Below are 24,358 nucleotides of genomic sequence, written 5' to 3'. Positions count from 1 at the left end.
TTATACATTCGATCTTTTTATGTACTCATTCACATATCAAAAACAAATGTGAATTCTAATGTGAACACAAAGCGCCCGTGATGTGACATGCAAGGGCACAAAGCACATCGTCGAGTGACGTGCATAAAAAAAAAAATAAAAAAAAAAGCCGTCATGTGGTGCAGTGTTTACAAAAATCAATGTGGTCCCACAGGATGCGGCTCATTTTATCCTCTCATATCGCCAGAGTTGCGAAGCAGGAAGAGGTACAAATATTTTGGGGGTATGGGGCGACGTTCCTCTAGCTCAGGGGTGTCAAACTCATTTTTTGTTCCGGGCCACTCGGGAGTTACGGCCTCTCTCGGAGGGCCGATGCAAAATCTCAGCGTTATTTATTACCCATGACAATCTGACACTTCGGTAGAGATTTCAGCAAGGATCATGAAAATTGATTTGCTCCCGCAGGCCACATAAAATGATGTGGAGGGCCAGATCTGGCCCCCGGCCCTTGACTTTGACACCTGTGCTCTAGAGGATAATACACAAAAGAAAAAAAACATTTTAAAATGAAAGCTGGACACCGATTATCAATCAATGAGAAACAACCTGGAAAAAGTCACAATATGGTGTATTGGTTTTCACTCATTTGAATCTTCAAGCATGACTAATTTCTGCTGAAAAGTAATAAATGCATAATTTTCTTTCCATCACACTTAACTACCATATCTTATTCTTCCTTTTAGAGCAGATCTTGCGTAATAACCTATCGTTGGACCACACAGTTTGACAGACTTCTCACGTAATCGCACACACGTCTGCTTTCATTTCATTTCCGTCACGGTGTCCCATCGGAGGTCTCGTCAGGTAGCTACGGCCTGCCGTTGCCATAACAACGGCAAAGTTGTGCCACTTACTGCTCAACAGTTGATGAGTCACCGTGTGAGAGACTTGGCATCGGGTCTGCCTTCAGACCGCATCCTCAAATGTCATTAGGCTGGGTCACTGACGATAGCAATCACAGTTTGAGCTCAGTGGGTGGTAAATGACGTGAAATGTGGCTTCTGCTCATGTTTAAACCTTTGAAATGTTTGAGAGGGTTCCTGCTAGTTGAAGAGCCTGCACATAGTCATGACAATCATATTGTGTTCTGATAAACGTCCGCCGCAACAAAGCGGATGATGACTGTCCCGTTACGTAACCACACCTCCTGCCACATGGCTGCAGTCAAGTCATTGCATTTTTTTTTTCTTTGCCTCTGATAGGGCGAGGCACTGAGGCAGATTCTGGTGAACCGTTACTATGGCAACTTCCATCGGAGTGGTGGGCGGAGGGACAGCTTGGCGTCATTCGGCAGTGGCCCCCTCAGCCCTGTAGGACCCAGCAAAAAACAGACAGGTGCCGAACACTGATGCTGACTGTACGTTCTCGTGACTTGTACGCAGACCACTGAAAACATTGATTTCACTGTCGTGTGATTGGCCAGTAGTGACAGCATGAGCGGATGAAGTCCTTCTCGAATCTTTCCTTATCTTTAGGCCAAATATGTATGCCTCATGTAGTTAAAACAAATGCCTCTCGGTGTGTTAGGCAAGGATGGGGCTCTCTATCTGTCTGACCCTGAGCTCTTATCGCTTTCAAAGTTGTGCACAGACCTGCCCTTTGAGCGTGACCAGCACCAAACACTTATCATAGTTTGATAACACAGTCATTGTATTACATGCTGCAGTCAAAATACCAAAGCGGACACTCTCTGCCCATTGGTGCACCCTTTCTTTTTTTTTTGGGCCTCTGAAACAGGGCATACATATATGCTGTACCATTTCAAAGGATGTATTGATGCCTGTGTCTCGTTTTAGACATTGACAATAAGATAACATTTACAGTCTCTGTCATGCGGTCCATGATGAAGGCTACTTGGGAGTATTATTTGCGTGATGTGCTTTGTGGCGAGTCAATGTGCAAATCTGCTGCAACCTGTGGAGACGTACTTTCCACTTATTGTAGAAATATTCTAGTGTAGCATTCTCACACGTGTACGAATATACCGTAGACCGAACCACGTTTCTGTGTGTGTGTGTGCGTGTGTGTGTGTGTGTGTGTCAACAATTTTCTGAGTCTCATAAAAACCCTTCATCAATCAATTTTTATTATTGCTTATCCTTTGAAGGGCTTCAGGGGCACATCTGAAATTAATGATATCTTCATTAATAACGATTCATTCTGAACTCGTAAAAGTGTATCAGTCTCCTGCAAAAATTATATCGCAAGACATCATGGTATTGGACTACCAAAGTATGTCATCTTTACTGCACCACCACTGCAATGAAATTTATAAACATATTGAATTAAAACAGATCATTATTTCCTCATTTCTTGAGACAGCTCTTATAGTGGGTTTAAATAAAATTGTGCGGCTTTGCCTTTTGAAGTGTATGTTGTTCTCAGTTACTACAATCACATCGCTGCTTTTGTAAACACCCCCCACCCCTCCTCCCATGTTGACCCGCGCTGTTCTATAGTGCTAGGGGGCCCTGGGGGCCTGAGTCGTGGGGAAATGAGCCTAGCGGAGGTGCAGTGCCACCTGGACAAAGAAGGAGCCTCTGATCTGGTGATTGACCTCATCATGAACACCACCAGTGACAGAGTTTTCCAGGAAAGCATTCTCCTGGCTATTGCTTTGCTGGAGGGCGGAAACACCACCATCCAGGTCAGTATAAAAACCCAGCCCACAAGTGCATCACCCACTGCGGCAGTACATGATCTGCCAATCAAGTGAAGACAGTTTGCCAAGGTTTTCACTGCTCGTTGATCTGCAGTAGAATGCATGGTTCTGTGAGTATATGGGTCAGTGTGCCAGCGTAGCTGCCCATGTACATTACATAAGGCAGCAACCCATCTCCCTCGCCATTTTCCAATTATCTCAACGCATACACTAAACCAACAGTGTCACTTGATTATGTAATATTAGTCTGTATGTGACATTTACAATTGATTCCCTCTCAGCAGAGATGAGGGTTGTAGTTGCGCTTCTACTCATCCCATAGCGCTTTGGTTGGCTCTGTTTGTTTGTTTGTTTTACCCCAATGATGTATCTGTCCATTGATGTGTGTCTTGTGATCAGTCTGCCCATCTATGGGCTGTTGTGCAATCATGGGGCTCGCATAATCAGATTACAGCAAGGAAGCCGCCGTGGTGGAGATAATGCTTTTGCTTCCCACGGCTGCGGCAGAGCTGCATCACGTGATGGGGTTGTTACATAAAGCCTGTGTGATTGAACAATGAGGAATGTCTCAGCCTTCAAAACATTCCATCTCCCTCTCCCGCTCCCTTGACTTCTCCTGCCGACCTAAAGTGGGTCATGTTGGGCCTCCGGATGTGAGGCAGTGGGGAGAGAGACTGGGGGGGAACACAGTAGAGGGTTTGAAGAGTAACTGGAGCTTCTTTCTCCCTGGTATTCTACAGTTATCAGGAAGTAGTTATTCAATTGTAAAACTTCCACAGAGTGCAGAAAATCCGTCTTCCGAGGTAATGGAGCGTTAGCTAACCCAATGAATAAGTTGAGTATACCTAAACCTTGCTTGTTGTCACATGCTCACATTTTTTCCCCTCACGAAAAGTTTCAATTTTAGTTCACCAAAGTTAACCTTCGGTTTCATTTGACCTGTCGAGTTGGGCTTCTTTTAACACAGTTAACTATTTACTCATGACCTTCAGAGTGCACCGAAAGAAACTACTGGCCTGTGTACTCCCTCTGCAATGCTTTCATGCAAAACTCGGAATATACCAGTGCACTGAACACCTTTTCAAACTTGTTTTGATCATTTCCTGGATTGTCAGCTGTGTTGTTGTGACAAATTGCGATTCCGCTTCAGCCGGCCATCTGGCAACAGCACGCACTGCAGGTGTGCGCTCACTCGTGTTGTTCAAAGTCCCCGAAAAATAACAGTTGCGCTCTCTTTGTGTAAATATGATGAGATGGGTGAAAGAGGCGAAGGAGAAGGGAGCCGCTCCACTTGGTTTGCATGTGGCGCTGCGTGACATGAGGGAGGGCGCGAGGGAAAGGGAGTGCGAGTATAAATAGCTGTTACATAACATCCCTTTGTTGATGCCAAGTCGCAGAGCGGAAGGAGAGAAAAGGAAGCGCTATGACCTTGTTTTTCAGCGGACCGCCTCCACCTCGCAGCTCTCCTCTCTGTCTCATTCCAATCAGTGTGTGTCTCCATGGATACAGACAGGCTGTGTTTACCCAACACCGGAGAGGGCGGGGGCTGGGATGTTTGTCCCTCTCCCCCCCCCCGCTCTCTCCCTTTTACCATCATTTATTGCTATTAGCCTTTGGCCATCCTCTCCTTGACCACTGTTACTTCATCCATCACGTCATCTCCTCATCAGGGTATCCTTGTCATTGATATGCAAACACAGATGGGGTCGCTGTGCAAGAGTTAGTCGCACACTGCTGTGTACGGAAAGCCATTGGAGCATTTTTTTTTTCTTTCAATATGCTTCATATTCAGCTTGAGGTCCACGTACTGGTACGCTCCTCATCCGCGCTAGTCTCTTACTAACATGTTTTCCACTGCTGCCTTTCATTACTGTATAACATTTCTGCACACGAGTAGGAAAACTTGGGTATATTTGTAGAACAACTAGATTTATCTGCTGAGGCAAAATTACACAAGTTGACAACTGTGTGCTACTTCTGCGGTCCTACTGGTGAAGCGCTAGATGTTCATTTGTAGAATTTGATAACGTCAATGGTAGTACTAGTAGCGTGCAGTCAACTATTGCACAATGTTTCCTCACTCGTAACATGTGGTTGTCCGACTCATAGCCTGAAATTGTCCTATTAGTGTGCACAAGTGTAATACAATAGTGGAGGGCAGTAGTGGCAAAAATGTTACTAGTAAGAGACGGCTGTTCTACCAGTGCGCAATAGTCATCATACTAATACGTGGACCGTAAGCTGGATGTCAAAGGGAAATGCACCAACGGCTTTTTCATGCATAAATTGTACGGAGCAGTTCCTATTGGCTTTCTGAAGAAGCCATGAAAGGAATGTTTTGTCTGGTGCTTTTTGCATCACTTCCATCTTTGCATTCATTGATGTAGGATTTACATTCTGAACAAAACGTTTCTTTTACAGATGAAAACTATATTGGAGGAATTAAGAATTCTTAAATAATGTCTGTATACCTCTCCAATCACCATCAGTCAAATAAAATGTATTTCACACCCCTCTAAGGCGGTTGCCCTGACTGAAGTGTCGTGCCAGCCAGTCCCAGGACCGCATACCTGACTGCACACAGTTTATTTCTATGGTGGCATTAACACGCAAATGCAGATATGATTACATAACTTTGGCAAAGACTTCAGTGTTTCTGGGCGCTTGTGTGACATGTGGGTGTGTCTTTTAAACATGGGCATGTGCCTGTTGCCAGAGACAGCTGACCTACTTTTCCGGGTGTCACAAAATGAAGTGTGCGCCCTCTTGCTTGCGTGTGCTTGTGCTGGAAAGCAAAGTACGTGTGTGTGACTTATGTAATTGTAATGGGTTTGTATGGCTGGGTTGGGTTGGGGTGGGGAGTTATCATGGTGCGTGCTTCTGTCTCTGCACATTCTGGTTCAGTCGATGCCAAACGGACCCCCTTGCTTCATTCTCCCCACTACCGCTGCCTCATGATAATGAGCAGGGAAGGAAGGCTATTCTGCCTCCCATCAGCTACCGCCGCAGACATGCTGCAAGATGTGAGCGAGGTGTTAGGTGCCGACAATCGCTCGTCACCCTCCGTCATCAGGGTTGTTTATTGGATGACGGCCTCGCTCAGCAACCCCCACCCACCACCCTCCCTCTTGAGTCTGCTATCTGCTCGTCCCTGAGTGTTGACGGTGCGTACGTGCAGGAGAGCTCCTGCTTAGTGGTGGAGGCCTCAGATGGGGTGTGGCATAAGCCTGTGGAATCTGCTTTAGGGCGCGATTGCATTGCTCAGTGTTTCGGTGGCTACACAAGAAATTTGAATTCAACTGTAACTTTAGGTTGGCTTAAGGATTGTTTGCATTAGTACTGAATTGGTCACGTTTTGTTCGAAAGAATGTTTTATGTAAAATCACCGCACAAGGTTATTTGATGAGCACATGCTTGAAACAAAGGCTTGATTTTGTCTGAGGGTTTTTTTTTTCCATTTTGGCTCCTCCAATAGCCCAGTTTTGCATTTAACCTGAAAAGACAAGTGGTTACATAACCCTCACTGGCCCAGATACTCTCTAACAGAGTATTCTGTGTCTCTTCCTCTCTTTCGGTCATCTGATTTCCTAACCCCCCTCTTTTTATTTTCCGATTCCTTCTGTCTTGCTTTTCGTCTCTGGACTCTTTTACCCTGTTCCCCACCGTGTCTTTTTCTGTGTAAGTAGGCCAGGCTTCTCCCTCGCGTGTCATTTTTCACCCTGTGTGTGCGTGTGCGTGTGTGTGTGTGTCTGTGTGTCTGTGTGCGTGTGTGTTTGGTGAGTCGGCCTTTGCAAAGGGTGCTACAGATAAGAACTGTTACATAATCAAAACAACAGTCTAGTGGGCAAGCCGGCATACACTGTACATGATGTAGAAGTGCTCTAATTCTACATGACCCCATTCCTGAGCAAGAACTGAATTAAACTATGATTTCTGCCTAAAGCCAGATTTGGGCCATTAAAATGTTGATAAATTCTTTGTGACTGCATTCAAGATCATAACTAACTAAGATCACGAGTAAATAAATAAATTAAAAAATTTAGGTTTTGGCGATACAAATGATAAGAAAAAATATATAGTTTTTTTCGGCACACACACACACACACACACACACACACACACACACACACACACACTATATATATATATATATATATATATATATATATATATGAAAATAAGGCATTTGCAAAAAAAGTGCATGTTACTTTTTGTAAAACAATGATCAAAATTTTTGCCAGTAACTGACTCATAATCAATTAATGTTAAGAAATCGTTCAACAAAACCAATGATAATCAGTCATCATCACTTTCCATGATTTCACCGCTGGAGAATATCGATCCATTTTCTGTATTGCTTGTCCTCGTTGGTGTCACAGGCGAGTTGGAGCCATTCCCAGCTGACTTTGGGCAAAATGTGGGTTGCCCTCAATTTGGTAACTTTGTGATGCTTTCACTGTGTTGTATGTCCAGCGTTCATTCTTCTGCCGCCTGACAGAGGACAAAAAGTCGGAAAAGTTCTTTCGTGTTTTCTACGACCGCATGAAGCTGGCGCAACTGGAGATCAAAGCTACAGTGACCGTAAATACCAGCGATCTCGGTAATCGGAAGAGAGATTATGACAACCAGGACAAAGACACCCCAGTCCGAAAAAAAGGTTTGTTGGTTACCTGTTTGATTGAAGCAATCACAAATGGGAACCCCAGTCTCCAAAAAAAAAAAATCTTGTGGGTTCCATTTTAGCAAGGATAAGATTAGGTTTTTTTCCTTGTTTTGTTCCCCGCTATCCCAACTGTTGAAAGCTGTCATTTATTTTAAGGCTCAGAGTAAATGCAAATAGCAGTAAATAAGCCGTAGTTTTGTAATTTTCAGCTGCAATGTTTTGTTTTTTTTCTGTTCTCCTGTATACTGTATGAAGCCCCTTCACCAAAGGGCACTAGTCTTTTTGTTGGATGTCTCGGTAGTTAATATCTTCAAACAGAAGAAAGTCAAGCAGGTGTTTCTACTTTGTAAATGCTAACAAAAGGAGTCTGTGGGGTAAAATGACATAATAATATCTTCGATAAATGTTATATGGTCCAGGTTGGGCATGGCAATGAGAGATATTCTTCTCCGAATTACAACCTAGAGTACCCTCAAAGTAATTTTAAAATCTTCATTTTACAGTCAAAGAATTATATATCAGGGCTCTAATGAGTGAACGTAACGCAAACAATATTTTAAACACCGACAAATGAGCCCACGCTTAAAAGATAATTGAAACAGCTCTGTTTGTTCAGCAAGAGAATCATCAGTCGTCATGACAGAAGAAGTGCGGGAGCAACTACTTGAGGCCTCGTCTGCCACCAAGAAAGCTTTTAACTCTTATCGGCGGGAAGCTGACCCAGAGGACCACTTCACCTCCGCAGATGGCCAACCAAGCGCCGGGGACAAGAATCAGGACGATGGGGAAATGAGCTACGTCATCGTTATCATGCAGCCCATCCTTCGTTTCCTGCAGCTACTTTGTGAGAATCACAACCGTGACCTGCAGGTTGGTCCGTCCAAGCGGCACTCTCGATATGTTGCGCAGTTTGCTCTCACACCTGACCGCTAGTCCTCCTTCGAACTGGCGTTTCATTCGCCTGCTTCCTCTGTAGCACTCTACACCTTTTTCTTAGTAATGGCCTGGAACAGTTCTACCTGACATTATGGTCATGCGATAATTCTAATGACGGTGATGGTAATCATTTCAGCCTCCTCTGACCTTTCTTGTGAATGATACGTTTTATCACTCACAGGGTGAAAAAGTCTGACTTTCCTGGCACACTTTTCTGAATCAGGCTAAAAAAAATCGAGTGTTGAAAGAGATTTTGTATTTTATTTAGGTTTTTATTGTTATTTTTTATATTATTCATATCAATTAGAAATTAAAGACATCAGATTTTTTTGGGGGGTGGTACTGTATCTCCCATTAACAATAATGAAACCACTTTTATCTCATCAGAACTTCCTTCGCTGTCAAAACCATAAGAACAACTACAACCTGGTGTGTGAGACCCTTCAGTTCTTGGACTGCATATGTGGCAGCACCACAGGAGGTCTGGGCTTATTAGGGCTATACATCAACGAAAAGAACGTAGCCCTCATCAACCAAACTCTCGAGAGCCTCACAGAATACTGCCAAGGTCCCTGCCATGAAAACCAGGTGCACAACCAACTCTGAGCAGTTGTTGACAACTCTTCCACGATATGCTTTCTACCAATATGCAATCTTTCTTCACACCTTCCTCAGAATTGCATTGCCACTCACGAGTCCAATGGTATTGACATCATCATTGCTCTGATCCTTAATGACATCAACCCGCTTGGAAAGAAGCGGATGGATCTGGTGTTGGAGCTGAAGGTATGTTAGCAGGCATGGTGCAAGTTGAGCAAAGGAAGAATGTTCTCCTTTGATTTGAAATCGTAAGTCTTTGCTACTTTTTAAAAGCTGTTTCTTCTTCGTAGAACAACGCTTCCAAGTTGCTGCTCGCCATTATGGAGAGCCGTCATGACAGCGAGAACGCTGAGAGGATCCTATACAACATGAGACCGAAAGAGCTTGTGAGGAAGTTACAAAATAGGCTTCTCTCAGACTTTTTTTTTTGTTGTTGTTGGTGTTGTTCTTACATCTTAAATGCAACCGCTCCCATCTCTACAGCAATAGTGCGATTCATTCTTCTGCGAATGTGTCTTTCCAGGTGGAGGTGATCAAAAAAGCCTATCTGCAGGGAGAGGTGGAATTCGAAGACACAAAGGAGGAGGAGGAGGATGGGGATGATGAGGAACACGATGCGGCATCTCCCAGAAATGTGGGACACAACATTTATATCTTGGCTCACCAGGTCTGATTGAATGATGGAGATCCCCACGATTGTCGCCGTGTGCGTACAAACAACATATTCTGCCCTTACTACTTTCCGTTTGTGTGTTTGGTCACACAGCTGGCGCGTCACAATAAGGAGCTGTCCATTATGTTGAAACCCGGAGGAGCCACCAGCGATGGAGATGAGTCCTTGGAGTTTTACGCCAACCACACTGCTCAGATCGAGGTCAGAAAACACACAACGAGGGCGACTGACTCACAGATGGTGATTGTAAACTCTTGCGTCTAGATTGTGCGCCAGGACCGCACCATGGAGGAGATTGTGTTCCCGGTGCCCAACATCTGTGAATTCTTGACCTCTGAGTCCAAGCTTCGGGTCTACTACACCACAGAGAGAGACGAGCAAGGCAGTAAGATCAACGATTTCTTCCTGCGAGCAGAGGACCTCTTCAGTGAGATGAACTGGCAGAAGAAGCTTCGAGGTATAAAGTAGCCTCACGTTACCAGCAACTAACAAAACCAAAAGCTATGAGTCATCAAATTCAACTTAGCGGCACTGTATGGCAAGCATGAGTTATTTCTCAACATTGTGCCGGATGGGCTCAACTCTACCACGAATGAGGAGGTGTGTTTTATTGTCGATCGAAAAATTGTTTCATCAGTGTTATTGTTACAAAGGATAATATTGTGCCTTGGCCACTGTGAAATTATGGCAACATAGGACGTTTTCAGGGGCGCATGTCTGAGAAATTTAATTTTGGGGTTTTAAGCGAGTCACTGTGGGGGTTTTGAACTTGCATGCTCATGTTTCTGGGAAAATTGTCCAGTCCAATCCAACTGTAATGCTGCGTTACATTTGATTTCCTGCTACATTATCGTGTGCTTTAGCTAAAAGAGGTGCGACATGCGGAATAGAAAACGGATGTATGGGGATTGGACTACACTTATTCTTGAGTCCTCGATCATTTATATTTTCCATGCAAGGTCTGAACAGGCCATCTCTCCTCTGTGCACATGTGCAATGTGCATTTGCGTATTTCTCCCGTCTAAAATTAAAACGGGGACTTTCCAAATTCTCGGTGCTGCAAAGTAGTTGTACCGTAACCTTATGAATCATTACTGACATGCTGCTTGCGCAAATACGCAAACATACAAATACAGGCCTGCACCCACTCAGTCACATTTCGAATCCACATTCAAGACTGCATACCGTGTACACAAAGCCGTGCTTGTCTGTCACTCCAATGCGAGATAAAATTACTTGTGTCCCATTATCATTCCATCCAACACTGGAATTCACTTCAAATGGTCCTAATATTTAACACCATCATCTCTTACCATAGTTGAGCTTCTTCTGTGCCATTTTCCATTTTGTAACTTTTTTTTTGTCACAACAAATCCTTCATCCACTTGATTGGGCAGCCGTGGGCGAGTTGGTAAAAATGTAACCTGATGTGCTCCGGGTTAAATTCCTTCTGAGTTACGCATTTGCACCAGTATCACTACGAATGTGTGCTTACTGTTACTACTGTGAAGGGTGAAAGGCCAAAGTCAGATTGGGCAGAGACAAAAGAATAACTTTTATTCACAGTTGCTTTGATTTGGGGTATTCAACTCACAAACGTAACCCTTTTCTTTTTCTCAGCCCAGCCGGTGTTGTACTGGTGTTCCAGAAATATTTCAGTTTGGAGCAACGTTTCCTTCAATCTGGCTGTGCTCATGAACCTGCTCGTCTGCTTTTTCTACCCGTTGGAGGGGATACATGGAGGTCAGTCATACAAACCGGAGTGTGACCACTTGACCCGGTCAAATGTCACCGGGGATGTCATTTTGCATTCCTTGACACGCGAAATAAGTGATGTAGACCACATTTGGTTCATTGGCGCGGTGATGTGGATTTAAAGAAGCTTTTAATATTCACTTTTGGCCACAATCCAGGGTCACACTGAGGTTATGTGCTCAATAATGCAAAACAGGAAGGATAGCGGCTTAGTGGCATGCTTTTTCTGCCACAGCGTGCTCTCATTATGAGAAGTGTCTCTGAATGACAAACGATGCCGGCAATTCAGCGTTATCTCGCTGCAAAGTGTTCTCTTTTAGATCCTCTTCCAAATCTGAACAACAAAAACGTTTGCCGTGTTCCCAAATCGCATCGTATAGCCACCCACAGAGAAAAACTGCAGAAATGAATCCTCCTGAGCACTTGACCCACTGATCTGCTTTTCCCCTAAAGTTCTGATCTGCTGACTTGTATCACCTGACCAGGAATTAAAGAGCGTGGCCTGCGAATAACCCTGTCTTTGTTTGAGACCCGCCCTGTGCACACAGACAAACTTGTTCCCTTCAGATTAGTTTCCAGACCGCTTTGAGTCACGAAGGAGCCGTCGTCTTTGGAAGTGTGAATGTTGGAGTCTGTATTTTGCTTGTTTTGATCTCCGTTCAAGAGAGAGTATGAGTAACGTCTGACTGTGTTTCCCCCCTCAGCGCCAAGCATCACGTGAAATGGCAATATACCCTTGGTCGGTTTTAATGAGCACTTTTATGGCACTTCATCCTTTGCCCTCCTGCTCCTCGTCACACTTAGACACACACACACATATATCGTGCACATAATCTGTCCTCCTTTGCTACGGGCTTTTACAATGAAGTTATAGAAGCGGGAGATCTAGGTCACCGTGTTCTGCTGCTGCACATATATACATACAGTACATCCGTACTTGCGTGCCTGACTGGCTTTTGACGAACCTCTTGGCTTAACGTAACACGTGTTGCAAGCACTGCGTGCTTGCCGCATTCTTCGATGACAATTTAATTGATGCCTCTGAAGTTTGAATCCAAACAACCCCTTGCCTCGTCAAGAAAAGCGTAAGGTAGCAAATGTCATTATGAATAGCGCATGTAAATGGCCTTCATTTTGTCTGTCACATCTCCGCCGCTGTGTGTAGCTCCCTGTTCTGTCCTGATGAATCTTTCAGCCAAAGTATTTTTAGAGATGGCTGTTATGTAAGTGGCACCTGTCACATGAGCTCTACATGGGTTGGGAGGGAGAGAGAACGAGAGGAGAGGAGGGGAAGGCGTCCGAGAGAGCCAAGGAGGGAGGAAAGAAGGGGGTGGGGGGGGGGTTGACCAATCTGCTTTTACATTTTTTATTTTCTTCAGGCATGCCCCATTTCCCCCGTTTTCTTTAAATGTAATGCGGTCCCTGCAGGCCTGCATCATGTGGCGACGTGCCTTGTCGTCTCACAAAAAAAAGCCCATCCCGCACGCTCAAGTGCTCTGAAACAAAATGTATGTATCGTTCCATCAACTGCGTTTAGGTGTTATGTAAGCGAGTCTTGTTGGGTTCGGTCCCGCTAATGAAGGCCTCGGGGTTTCCTGCGAGGTAAAATCCGGTTTCGCGTGTTAAACTATTCAAGTTTCAAGCTGCAAACTGCGATGTCATCCTTTCCTTGTGATGACTTTGCACATTTAATCCAAATAGGGAGTTTGCTTTGAAAGCAAGTCAGCAGTTTGGTAAATCAGTTGGCATGAATCCCTTGTAGGAACGCTGGACACCCACCTGTCTGCACTGCTGTGGATGGGAGTCTTGGCAACACTCATTATTGTGATCATCATGCCCCAACCGCTGGGTATCCGAGCTCTTGTCATCGTCACAATCCTCCGTCTCATCTTCTCAGTTGGCCTGGAGCCTACTCTGTTCCTTCTTGGGGCCTTCAATGTGAGTCTTCTGCTTCCCTTACGTTAAATTCTTTACTGCGTTTTTTTTTCAAATAGATGTTGCTTTCTTTGTATGAACCGCTAGATGAGACATTACTCAGGAGGGCGTGGTTTCATGCATTCAGCAGAGGGGCCTTCAATGTGAGTCTTCTGCTTCCCTTACGTCTTTGACTAATTCTTTACTGCGTTTTTTTTCAAATAGATGTCGCTTTCTTTGTATAAACCGCGAGATGAGACATTACTCAGGAGGGTGTGGTTTCATGCATTCAGCGGGCACACCCGCAGCATTTGAGAGTGGTGACAAGGGCTTGATATTTCACCATTTTTAAAGCCTTGACAATTTTTTTAGCATTCAAATTTGCCAGGGTTGTTTTCTGTGGCGTGTCAAATTTAGAACTTTTTTTGCCCACTTCACAGGGTCTTAAAATATGTCTCCTCTCTTTTTTCTTTTGTAAATGTTGTTCCTGTCTGAGGTCATCATGAGGCTCTTGTAAAAAGCCCATTCACTCGAATGACGATATGTCATGAAACTAGATGAAGTCAGCATCTATCCTTTCATCAAATAGTTCGTATAACAAATGCTATCTATCCTCCAGGTGTGTAATAAAATCATCTTCCTGATGAGTTTTTTGGGGAACCGTGGCACCTTCAGTCGGGGCTACAAAGCCATGGTGATGGACTTTGAGTTCCTCTACCACTTCATCTACTTGCTCATCTGCAGCCTGGGGGTGTTTGTTCATGTCTTCTTCTACAGTCTGTTGGTGAGGACGCACCCTGCACAGTGCACACCCATGCATATAGTAGACTTTTGATTTGAACACTTTTGGAGAAATGAAGACATTGCCAAACCATGAGGAGGAGGAACCATGCGCAGAAGAGCAGAATCTAATTGTGGCTTCCCATCATTTGAGGACATGACAGTCTGTCGCTGACAGGCCTTTTCCGTTTTTTGAAGGTTTAATTGTGTCACGCTGTTTCTTTTTTTCAGGAGCCAGTGCTTTGTAAAGTCTGACAGAATATTGTTGCCAAAATTCCACAGCCGACACATTGATGCAAAAGGGAAAATGTTCCACATGGTTATATGACGGCTTTTTTTTTCCTTCCCACTTATATTTCATACGTTTTGCTTTTTTTAGTTGTTTGATCTGGTGTATCGAGAAGAGACCTTGCTGAATGTCATCAAGAGCGTGACGCGCAACGGACGTTCCATCGTGTTGACGGCGGTGCTCGCGCTCATCCTGGTCTACTTGTTCTCCATCGTCGGCTATATTTTCTTCAAAGATGACTTCATCCTGGAAGTGGATCGCATTCCCAACACAACACTAAGTGAAGATAGTCTTAAAACTCTCCTCGGAACGGCACCGTGGATGTGGTTTAGACTCCTGCTTGCTCACATTTGTTGCCACCTTCTGTGCAGAAAATGGAGCCAGCATAGCCAATGAGTTTCTGTCGACTAGAATATGTCAAGCTGGAGTTGATGAAAACTGCACTGCTGGGAGCGTGCATGAAGGTAATACCGCAGCAGCAGGGGTTCCTGCAGGCTCTTTGTTAAGCAACAACTATTTAAACGTTTTTCTTCTTATATCCTAAACTTTCATCAAAACAAATATTCGATTGGTATTTACAAATCATAATTTTTGGATTCGAAATTTCGATTGTGGGTTATCGTGTTTTGTTGAATTTACGTCGAGGTGAATAATGTTCAAGAAAAGCTATTGCAGCCAAGAAAGATGGAGTGCGGTTGGTCGTGGGAGAAATGGTGTCGAAAGAAGTTTGTGTTTAGGAGTATGGTCACAAGCGAGCAAAACGCAAGCTGCGTGATGTCGGAAAAATAGAACAGATGCGGTTTGTATGGTTTGTAGCACCACTGGCATTGATCCTTCTCGTGACTACATCCGAATCACATGCCATTTGACCCAGGACGCTTCACATTTGACCTCACTGACTCATGTGACATCGACATGTCAGCACGTGGAAGTGGAATTTCCGTCCGGGCTGCGTGTGAGCAAAAATAAGCTTAGCAATGAGGAGTGGTGTGATTTTAAAATACGTAAGTGAAAAATGTAAAAATTGCAAGGGGCGCTTCCTGCTGGTCACACAACTTCATCAAATTATTGTGACACGCTCAGAAGTAGCTACAAATCAATACAGAACTGCATGATCACATGAAAAGATTTGCCCAAAAACGAAACACGTCTTTCGTGAGCTATCACCATTTGACCATGTGCTGAAATTCAAGTTGTGTTCCTGACCTGTCAGCGTTATCAGTTTAGATAAACCCTTCAAAAATGCATTTGCTTGAACATTCTGGCTTAAGAAAACATTTTTGTTTTGACTTCCTCTCCACCTTGAACCGAAATACTGTACATAAACACATTTGCAATTGAAACAAAATATCAAGTCAGCCAAGAGAAGAACTGATTAAAGGCTGTTCAGTAGGCATTCGGTATTGCTTTACTTAATGATGTCAATGTCTTAATTTTTCCACATGATAGCAGCTATATAGGAGGAGCTTTTCATTTCATTTGTAAAGGTCTACAGTCTGATTTTACTGAGAAATATTGTGCTTCATAACTCACTACAACAGCTTCATAACTCACTACAACGTGACCAACGTTTGCTGATGTATTTTGACAAAGTGGAGTAAATCGGACGACGTTTCCCCTCTATAAAACATAAAAAAAACGTCTCTTTAGCCTTATCATGTTGGAATAATTGTCAGATCGCACTGCGGCTCCTTTGTGCTTCCTCAGATGTGGACGGTGACGATTCACAGGATAGCGACATGGAGCGGACGTGTGACTCTCTCCTCATGTGTATTGTGACTGTTCTGAGTCACGGCTTGAGGAGCGGAGGGGGTGTAGGCGATGTTCTCCGCAAGCCTTCTAAAGAGGTGCGTGCAGATTAAGTGTGTGTGTGTGTGTGTGTGTGTGTGTGTGTGTGTGTGTGTGTGTGTGTGTGTGTGTGTGTGTGTGTGTGTGTGTGTGTGTGTGTGTGTGTGTGTGTGTGTGTGTGTGTGTGTGTCAGTGTCATGTGAGCTGGCCCTGGAAGAGTTCTCGCTTCAAATGCGCCAGGGGTTTGGTCATATATTTCTGCAGCTGTTAATGTACAACCGCACTCTTGCCGCTGAATTCAGACTCAAAAGACGACGTGAAGGCTGACTTACTTCATGTACTCATAAAATACAAACTAGCCCATCAAGTGTTGCCGGTAGGAGACCAGCTCACTGACAAAAGTGACCCACACGGCACACTCGCAAAAACACATGAACGAGTTGGAACTACAAAGCAAACTTGTCCCTCTTAATCTTTGCACGCTGGCCCGCGGCATTAAGCAGCTCATGAGATCCCGTTTAAGAGCCGCTTTGCAAAAGACGAAAAACAAGAGTATCGTGGTTGAGGATTACAGGAGATCATAACTGCCCTCCATCATAGCGACAACTTTTTCTTGTCGTTGACCTTTCGTGTAACATCTCTGTTGGCTGTGTTTATCATGAATACGTGACATGCAAGTTAATTAATACATAACGTACATCTATGATCGCATCGATCAAAATTTTGCGTTGCTAAAAATTTGTTTTTTTGGGTCCCAAATTTATGACCAGCCAAATGTGTTTTAGTCGGTGTGCACAGTAGGCGTATTGTTTTTCTGAACCAATTGGCTAATAACATGTTAGCGTCGTGTGTCTTGAAGAGATTACCTGGCTTTTCCGCCATCTGTTGCATCTAGCTGGTTACATCTTCGTTCTTATGTTTCAACATCCATAACAACCAAGGTCAACCTTGTTTTAAGCTCATTCCCTGTGCATGCTTACGTAAAGGTATGACCTTTGGGTCATACACTAAGAAGATACCGTCTTGATAGAAAATGGGATCATGATCGTAATTTCAAAAGTCATTCGTATCGATTGCCGACAAATAAGCAGCATCGACATCTCCTGGATCACCCAGTGCTCCCATTTCACTCTTTTTGTCTTTTTATCAGGAGCCACTGTTTGCAGCCAGAGTGATATACGACCTGTTGTTCTTCTTCATGGTCATCATCATCGTCCTAAACCTCATTTTTGGCGTCATCATCGACACCTTTGCGGACCTGAGGAGTGAAAAGCAGAAGAAAGAAGAAGTCTTGAAGACCACCTGCTTCATATGTGGTGAGACCACTTAAACCGAGCTCTGCGCTGTGTGTGCTTCAAACGCTGAAAGAGAAACCAGTGATGGGAGCACACGAGAGAGTGCAGATGCCTCGGTCACGGTTTAAACATTTGTCACCTGCGAAATCAATGAGTGAAGGGTTGCCATCTGAGATAATATTTTTCAAAATGTGGTCCGAATTCCACTGGTGATCACTTGGGGGTTGAATGCTGCATTATAAACTTTTTTTTTTTTTTTTTTTTAAGTACAGTGGGACCTTAACTTACGAACCTCTCTTCATTCGAAATTTTCAAGTTACGAAATGCCTCAACAGGAAAATATTGCCGCTTGTTACGAAAGAAATTTCAAGATACGAAAGGTAAAAATACAATATGGGTTGCTACTCACAGCTCTGACTTTCCTGAACGCAACATACTTAGAGCTGCTCTGCCATTGGCTGTTACCGAGCATCATCCCTGCATCCCATTGGCTAAGAGGGACCTCTCCCGAATGTGTCCATGCATGTAAATAGACAGAATTGTGTTTATGCAGCGTCCTCATCATTCGCCCTTCGGTCCATGAGGCGTTCCGATAGTTTTACGTAACCCATGTGTTACAATTTCTACAATTTTTGTAGATTTTTGCGTATTGTCATCTTTAAATCAAAGACAAAGCATAAAAATTGTGTGATATGAAATATTCCAATTCATGTTTTATTTATATAGATTTCTATTTATGTTTTGGTCATAGCACAATACCGCTTTTATTGTCCATAGAGGGCAAAAATACAAAGAATAAAATAAGAACTATATGTGTATGTATAGCACTGATGCCACTGAACATGTCGAGTGGTTGAAAGTAAAATAAATATTCAGGAATAATACTTTTACAATTTTTGTAAAATTGTATGTTGCGTTATATAAACTTATTTACATCGACTGCAGCATTTTTAATTAAATGTGAATCATCCAGAAAAAGTGTTCACCAGTCAGGCGATCGCTCAATATGCTGATGTTGGCCTTGGACATTTTCGAAGGATTGTTAAAAGCCCACAAAAGTAAACATCCTTGGATCAGTTCTTTACAAAACGCCAGGCAAAAACCACTTCTGAGATAGAACATGAACTAAAGAGGGCAAAAAACGATGAGGACGCAGTTAAAAGTTAAATGGCCATCATTTTAATTCTTTACTGTATTTTTTTTTTCATTATGAACAACTCCCATTTATTGTGCAATAATCTAATTGTAGCATGTATTTGTTACACATTTCGATGCATTTTTATGCTTTAGAAAGCATTTATATCTGAATTTTGGGGGGCCTTGGAACGGATTAGGGCATTTACATGGAAAACGCATCTCTACTTACAACATTTTCTCGTGAAGAAGTTTCTTCCAGAACCAATTAATTTCATACGTAGAGGTACCACTGTAATATGATTGTGCAGTTAATTGTTCTGTCAGTGCAGAAAGGAGTTATCCCACTAACTTGTTAATAATTAATGCAACTTGGCAACACTATGAAATATGTAACAAATCTTACATTTCGTGAGTCCTGCCGCCGGTCATAAGTGCCCCTTTTAAAAATTCTCTTTAGCTATTTATCACTGATAAACTTGTGAAAGACTGAGCTCACACAAAGCCAGAAAACGCAATCGTCAACACTTAATACTCCAAATACAGGCTAAAGGCAAGGGAGATAAGATGTCTCGCCCCTCTTGACCCATTTTAGATATCTTTGGCAATTGTTCAACTTGACAATCGTATTTTCTGATAAAATTCTGAATTCTTCTTTTTACTGCTTGCATCAGCAGTTTTGAAAAACAAGCTACAATCTGAAGGCCTTTAACATGTTATTCTTATTCTTTGTTCTTATTGTATTATTTATTTGTTTTTTAATTCAATGTGAAGGAGTCTGGAATCGAAGGGGCAAATTCTGAATAGAATACCTACCCAGTATTAAAAAAAATAATAATAATCATTAAAAAAAAAGTTTATGGCTGATCAAAGACAACCAGCAACCCCAAAAAGCCACTTTAATGAAAATGTAATCCTTCAAGTTGAGGACAGAAGTGTAACCGGAAGCATGGTGAACAGCATTCAACTCTCTTATAAAACAGAAACCAAGAGTATCTAATGACTCACGCTTCTTACTAAATAAGACATGTTCCTTCTTTTGCAACAAATAATATATCTTGGCTATATGTATATAAAAAAAAAAAGAATCTGCTCAAGGGCTTTCTTGATGCCAATCGATCATTCTCAACAGACCTAAATATCAAAGGTGAGATTGTGAGCAAGATGTTGATGTCTTATGAAACCAAGTAGGATGACTGAGAGTCACTTGAGCGTGCGACGATGGGCTCCCTTCGTCTCCTGTTCCCGCGCAGTTCCTCTGGAAACCATAGAGACGGCAGCTGCCCCTGTGGCCTGGCCTTATTTAACATGAGTGAGTCAGAGCTGATGGCTGCCTCGGTGACATAACGCTGTTCTCATTCCATATGCTTACCATTCGCCCTGGCTGCCTGACCCGAACATGCACACGCGCTGATTATTGGGACCGATACCGCAAATCTGGAAAAACCCTTTTTGGACATATAAAAGATATTCGAGTGACGTTAAAAAGAGACGAGCGTCCGTTATTAAGGGCTTTGTTGAAACATATGATATGAAAATGAAGCGTGAAGAAGCAAGCGTGCGTGTATGAACCTGTGAATGTGTGAGTGAGACTGGTATGAATTATGGAGGTGCTGGAAGGAAGTCTTCATGAGTCAGCCTTTTCAAGAACCAATGAAAAAGGAGCTTCATTTTTTGTTTGTTTGTTTGACATATTTACTAGAAATTTAAAACCCCCCCCAAAAAATCTAACATACCAAGAGCAAAATTTGGGAGTCGGCCAAGTCACATGACTTGGATTGTGGAGGCGCTCTGATTAAAATAAATGCATAAATAAATAATCACGTTTGGTCAAAAGTCACAGCCATGCAATGTCGGTGTCACATTTTTTTCATCCAGTTGTTACGTAGACTTAAGCATCCTTCATTCTTTTCTCTTGGATGGAGATCATATTGGAATATTTTTGGGGGAGGCGCGTAGGACGGGACACCGGGCCATAGGAAGTGATGATGGAATAGACTCACTCCATTTGGCAAATCCATTCTACATGGAAGATTTACGCGCGCTCTCAGTGTGTCTTTATTTTCGTATTCCCCCAAAGGCATTCGATGGACTCTCCGCCACACCAACTCATCCAAGCATGAATCTTTCATGGTGGAACAGAGAACGTTCGCCAAACTATTGTCACAAATTTGGAAGCATAGAATTGCCCCAAAAAATGCTTCTCTGAAATGAAGAATGCACTGAGTTAATGGGTCATAACCAATCCTCATTCTTATCCAAGTAGACTTAAAAAAAAAAAAAACATGTTATCCTTTCGTGTGTTACTCATGTTATCACATAAGTGATAGTCACTTTCTTGTTATTTAAAACACTGACGACAGTCAGGGTTTCCTCGAAAAATGGTGTACTGTTACAATCTCAAATGCAAATTAATGATGAAGAACAGAATGGATAATTTTTTTTTTTTTCTTGCTTTTTTGTTACAACAAAACGATACAGTACCGGCCATTTTCAGAACCTCCTTTACCTCCTATATAAATACGTACCTGGGATTGAGTGTCTTGATTCTTAAAAGGCATAAAAATATTTCACTTGGATTGAAAGTGTGTCTACGGTCGACTCAAACAATCGGTAATCCAATAAAACTGACCCGAGATCGTTTAGGCATGCTTTAGGAAAAGCCGTTCCTAGACGCTAACTTTATTGACCTCCTCTACAGGCTTGGAGAGGGACAAATTTGACAACAAGACGGTGACGTTTGAGGAGCACATTAAAGAGGAGCACAACATGTGGCATTACCTCTTCTTCATCGTGTTGGTGAAAGTAAAAGATTCGACTGAGTACACAGGCCCTGAGAGCTACGTGGCTGAGATGATCAAGGTAAACCGACTTAAATAGCAGACACTCCCGCAAACCGCACATTAACTTCCTAAAATAAACTAGGACGGGCTGTGTCGTGTGCCAAGGCTGTCTCTATGCTGCATGCTGCTTGAAGGCCGGCATATGTTGCAATAAAATGATCTACATGTATGGAGGCAGATTCCCACTGTGTGTATTTGTGTACGTGAGCCACAGGGCGGCTTGTGGAGAAAATAGCAGTTTGACGTCTTGGGTGTTTCCTGTTGTTATTGTTGTTGGACTTTCCAATAACAATCGCACCACAGACTGGTGATCACGCACATGCCGGCACACACACAAAAAAAATGTTGCTCAATGCTCATCTCAGCAGATAATATATACACGCTTGAGCTTCATCGTATTTAACAGCACAAACAGGAAGTTGTTAAAAATAACTCAAGCAATTGTAATTTGGTGAAGCCATAATTAGAAGTGGAAAAAGCTCCCATTGTAATGGAATGCAACTTTATACCACAGCAACCTACAAACAGACTTCTTTTTTTATTAATGAATTAATCACGTTATCAACCTCTCTGACTGTCAATTAAGATAGACTGTTGTTCTTTGGCAATGCCTTTTTTTTTTTTTTTACATTCATTTTATTGTACCAGCACAAGTTGATCGTATTATTGTCCAGGTGTACCTAATGAAGTGACCTGTGAGTATCAATGCCAAATTGAGGTCCATTTTTTTTTCTTTGAAATAATGCTCATGAATTCTGCTTATTCTGTAAAAGGAGCACAACCTCGACTGGTTTCCAAGGATGCGCGCCATGTCTCTGGTGAGCAGCGATGCAGAGGGCGAGCAGAACGAAATCAGGAGTCTCCAGGAGAAATTGGAGTCCACCATGAGGCTGGTGGCCAACCTATCTGGACAATTGACTGAGCTCAAGGAGCAGGTAGAAAATGACGTGACAGTCAAGCACGCCTTGTCTGTTTTGCTGTTTATGCTGTCGGTGACAGTCAACTTGAATACAAAACAAAAGTTCCAATTGTTCATCACCTATCATATCGTATGAGAAAGGGTTATAAAGGGCTTAAACAAATACAGTGGCTGACACTCGACTGTGCCGAGAGGCTGACACTGTTCATCCTCAGCGTCTGGCCTCCCTGGTGTGAGGCCCGTTCACACATAAAAAATGTTCTTTTGATTTTTCTGTGCAGATGACAGAGCAAAGGAAGCAGAAGCAGAGAATTGGTCTTCTTGGTCACCCGCATAACATGAACATCAATCCCCAGCAACCCGCTTGAGGTCCTTTTGCACAGTACTTTTGCCTTTTCCATTTCTTACAAAGAAATATCAAAATGTGCCACTTAGCGGCATGCATTTCGGTTGAGGAAGTACGACGATTGTATGACTTCACCAGGCACTCTTAGTTACAAGTACAGTGCAAATGTGAAGCGAAAATTACCGGAGTATGTTACTCATTGTCTGCGGAGTGTATGTAACGTGTGTGTCGTGTCCATCAAGTGCCTCAGGACTTGGGAAGCCAAACATGTTTGGTTTAGGAGATGAATACACTGATTTTAGCTGTGCTACCCTTTGGCATTCTACCACTCTGACAGCAAGTGGTCGCTAAGGGAGAGTTCCTTTCATGTGGCCTTGTATCGGGGGTTTTCCTTCCCCCCCATGTTGCTCCAGCAAACTCGGTTCATGCGGATTTACAGGTTTGCTTACATTTCACATTTACATGCACGTTAATGTAAAGCAATAAGAGAGCTTCACAATATGCAATGCCTGTATAGGGAAAACTGTTTTGGGATTTGGGATCTACTTTTATATTTATTATTGTTTGTACGATCATTTATTTTAAAAAAAAAAAAAAAAAGCAAAAAAAAAATCACAGTTTACTGCATTATTTTTTTTTTTTTTTTTTTTTACAAAGAGTGAATATTCATGCGAAATTTTTTGTTGATCAACTCCCTCCAGGGCAGTTTAATAAGATCATTGACTGCAGTGCTCTTAGAACATGTAAGTCATGTGACTTCCGCAGTGTTGCCGTGCTTAATACAGGATGAGCAAAATGAAAGAACCAAGGCCCCGCCTCACATCTCACATCCTTTCCCAAAATATGTAGCATGTTTGTTTTGATCTATTATTATCCTTTACACATAAATATTAAAAAAAAAAAACTCTACCTAATTAATTTCATCCTGAACACTGATCTATATCATGGATTTTTTGTTTGTTCGTTTGGACACTTGTTGATAGCTCCAGAAGACTGAATGTGAGTGTATGTCGGGGCGGGGTAGCTCAGAGGTAATTTGGAGTGCTGCTTAACCAAAACCTTTTATAATAAGTGGTTTGTTTCTGTATTGTACGTACATTCTTTTGAGTTTATTTAAATAAACAAGCATGTAAAACATTCCATGGAATTTAATTGTTAAAACTGAGCAATTGTGCACAGCCTGAGATTAAACTGATTTTTATAGTTAAACTGATTTTTATCATAGGAAAATTAGAGCCTTAAAGATCCTGGAATTGCCTATCGGCGGTGGCTTCTTGCGCAGATTGTATAACCACCTCAAATATACTGTACAACAGATGACAGTTCCTGTGTGTGTGTGTGTGTGTGTGTGTGTGTGTGTGTGTGTGTGTGTGTGTGTGTGTGTGTGTGTGTGTAAAATTTGATTTGATCATCATCCACGTCACAATAGAAAAACTTTTTTTTTTTCTTTAACAAATAACACACAAAGAATTATGTAACCATGCTATGACTGAACACAACCCATAAAGGGAACAGTGCAGGGTGGAACCTATTATATTTGGAAAGGAGGCGCAACCAGTTACCAACTTTTGATCACTGGTGCTGCCTCATTGGGCTTAATCAAACGTTTCCTGTACTTGCAAATCAGTCCTGCACAACAGTCTGGAGGAATTTTTGGCCATTCTTGTCGACCACGTTTTAGCAATATTCTTGGGATGTCTGGTGTGAATTGCTATCTTGAGG

General features: G+C 42.7%; 1 protein-coding gene across 1 annotated transcript in view; it reads left to right on the top strand.

The window, feature by feature from the left end:
- LOC109522343 (inositol 1,4,5-trisphosphate receptor type 1-like) overlaps window positions 1-23,775 on the top strand; it is a 60,772-nt gene extending 36,997 nt beyond the window's left edge. Inside the window, exons 41-60 of the mRNA XM_019880845.1 lie at window positions 1,242-1,374; window positions 2,499-2,686; window positions 7,175-7,358; window positions 7,981-8,234; window positions 8,688-8,888; window positions 8,976-9,086; window positions 9,191-9,286; window positions 9,424-9,567; window positions 9,667-9,774; window positions 9,838-10,030; window positions 11,194-11,316; window positions 13,091-13,266; window positions 13,862-14,026; window positions 14,402-14,591; window positions 14,683-14,775; window positions 16,019-16,158; window positions 17,250-17,415; window positions 21,230-21,390; window positions 22,145-22,306; window positions 22,572-23,775. Of these exons, the coding sequence (XP_019736404.1) occupies window positions 1,242-1,374; window positions 2,499-2,686; window positions 7,175-7,358; window positions 7,981-8,234; window positions 8,688-8,888; window positions 8,976-9,086; window positions 9,191-9,286; window positions 9,424-9,567; window positions 9,667-9,774; window positions 9,838-10,030; window positions 11,194-11,316; window positions 13,091-13,266; window positions 13,862-14,026; window positions 14,402-14,591; window positions 14,683-14,775; window positions 16,019-16,158; window positions 17,250-17,415; window positions 21,230-21,390; window positions 22,145-22,306; window positions 22,572-22,658 (3,075 nt within the window). The 3' untranslated portion in view covers window positions 22,659-23,775. The remainder of the gene's footprint in view (window positions 1-1,241; window positions 1,375-2,498; window positions 2,687-7,174; window positions 7,359-7,980; window positions 8,235-8,687; window positions 8,889-8,975; window positions 9,087-9,190; window positions 9,287-9,423; window positions 9,568-9,666; window positions 9,775-9,837; window positions 10,031-11,193; window positions 11,317-13,090; window positions 13,267-13,861; window positions 14,027-14,401; window positions 14,592-14,682; window positions 14,776-16,018; window positions 16,159-17,249; window positions 17,416-21,229; window positions 21,391-22,144; window positions 22,307-22,571) is intronic.
- The last annotated feature ends 583 nt before the right edge of the window (window positions 23,776-24,358 follow it).

This window comes from Hippocampus comes, unplaced genomic scaffold (genome assembly GCF_001891065.2).
Source record: "Hippocampus comes isolate QL1 unplaced genomic scaffold, H_comes_QL1_v1.1 scaffold68, whole genome shotgun sequence".
Lineage (NCBI taxonomy): Eukaryota > Metazoa > Chordata > Actinopteri > Syngnathiformes > Syngnathidae > Hippocampus > Hippocampus comes.
Note: the sequence above shows the minus strand (reverse complement) of the source record. Positions and strands in the feature narration are given on the sequence as shown.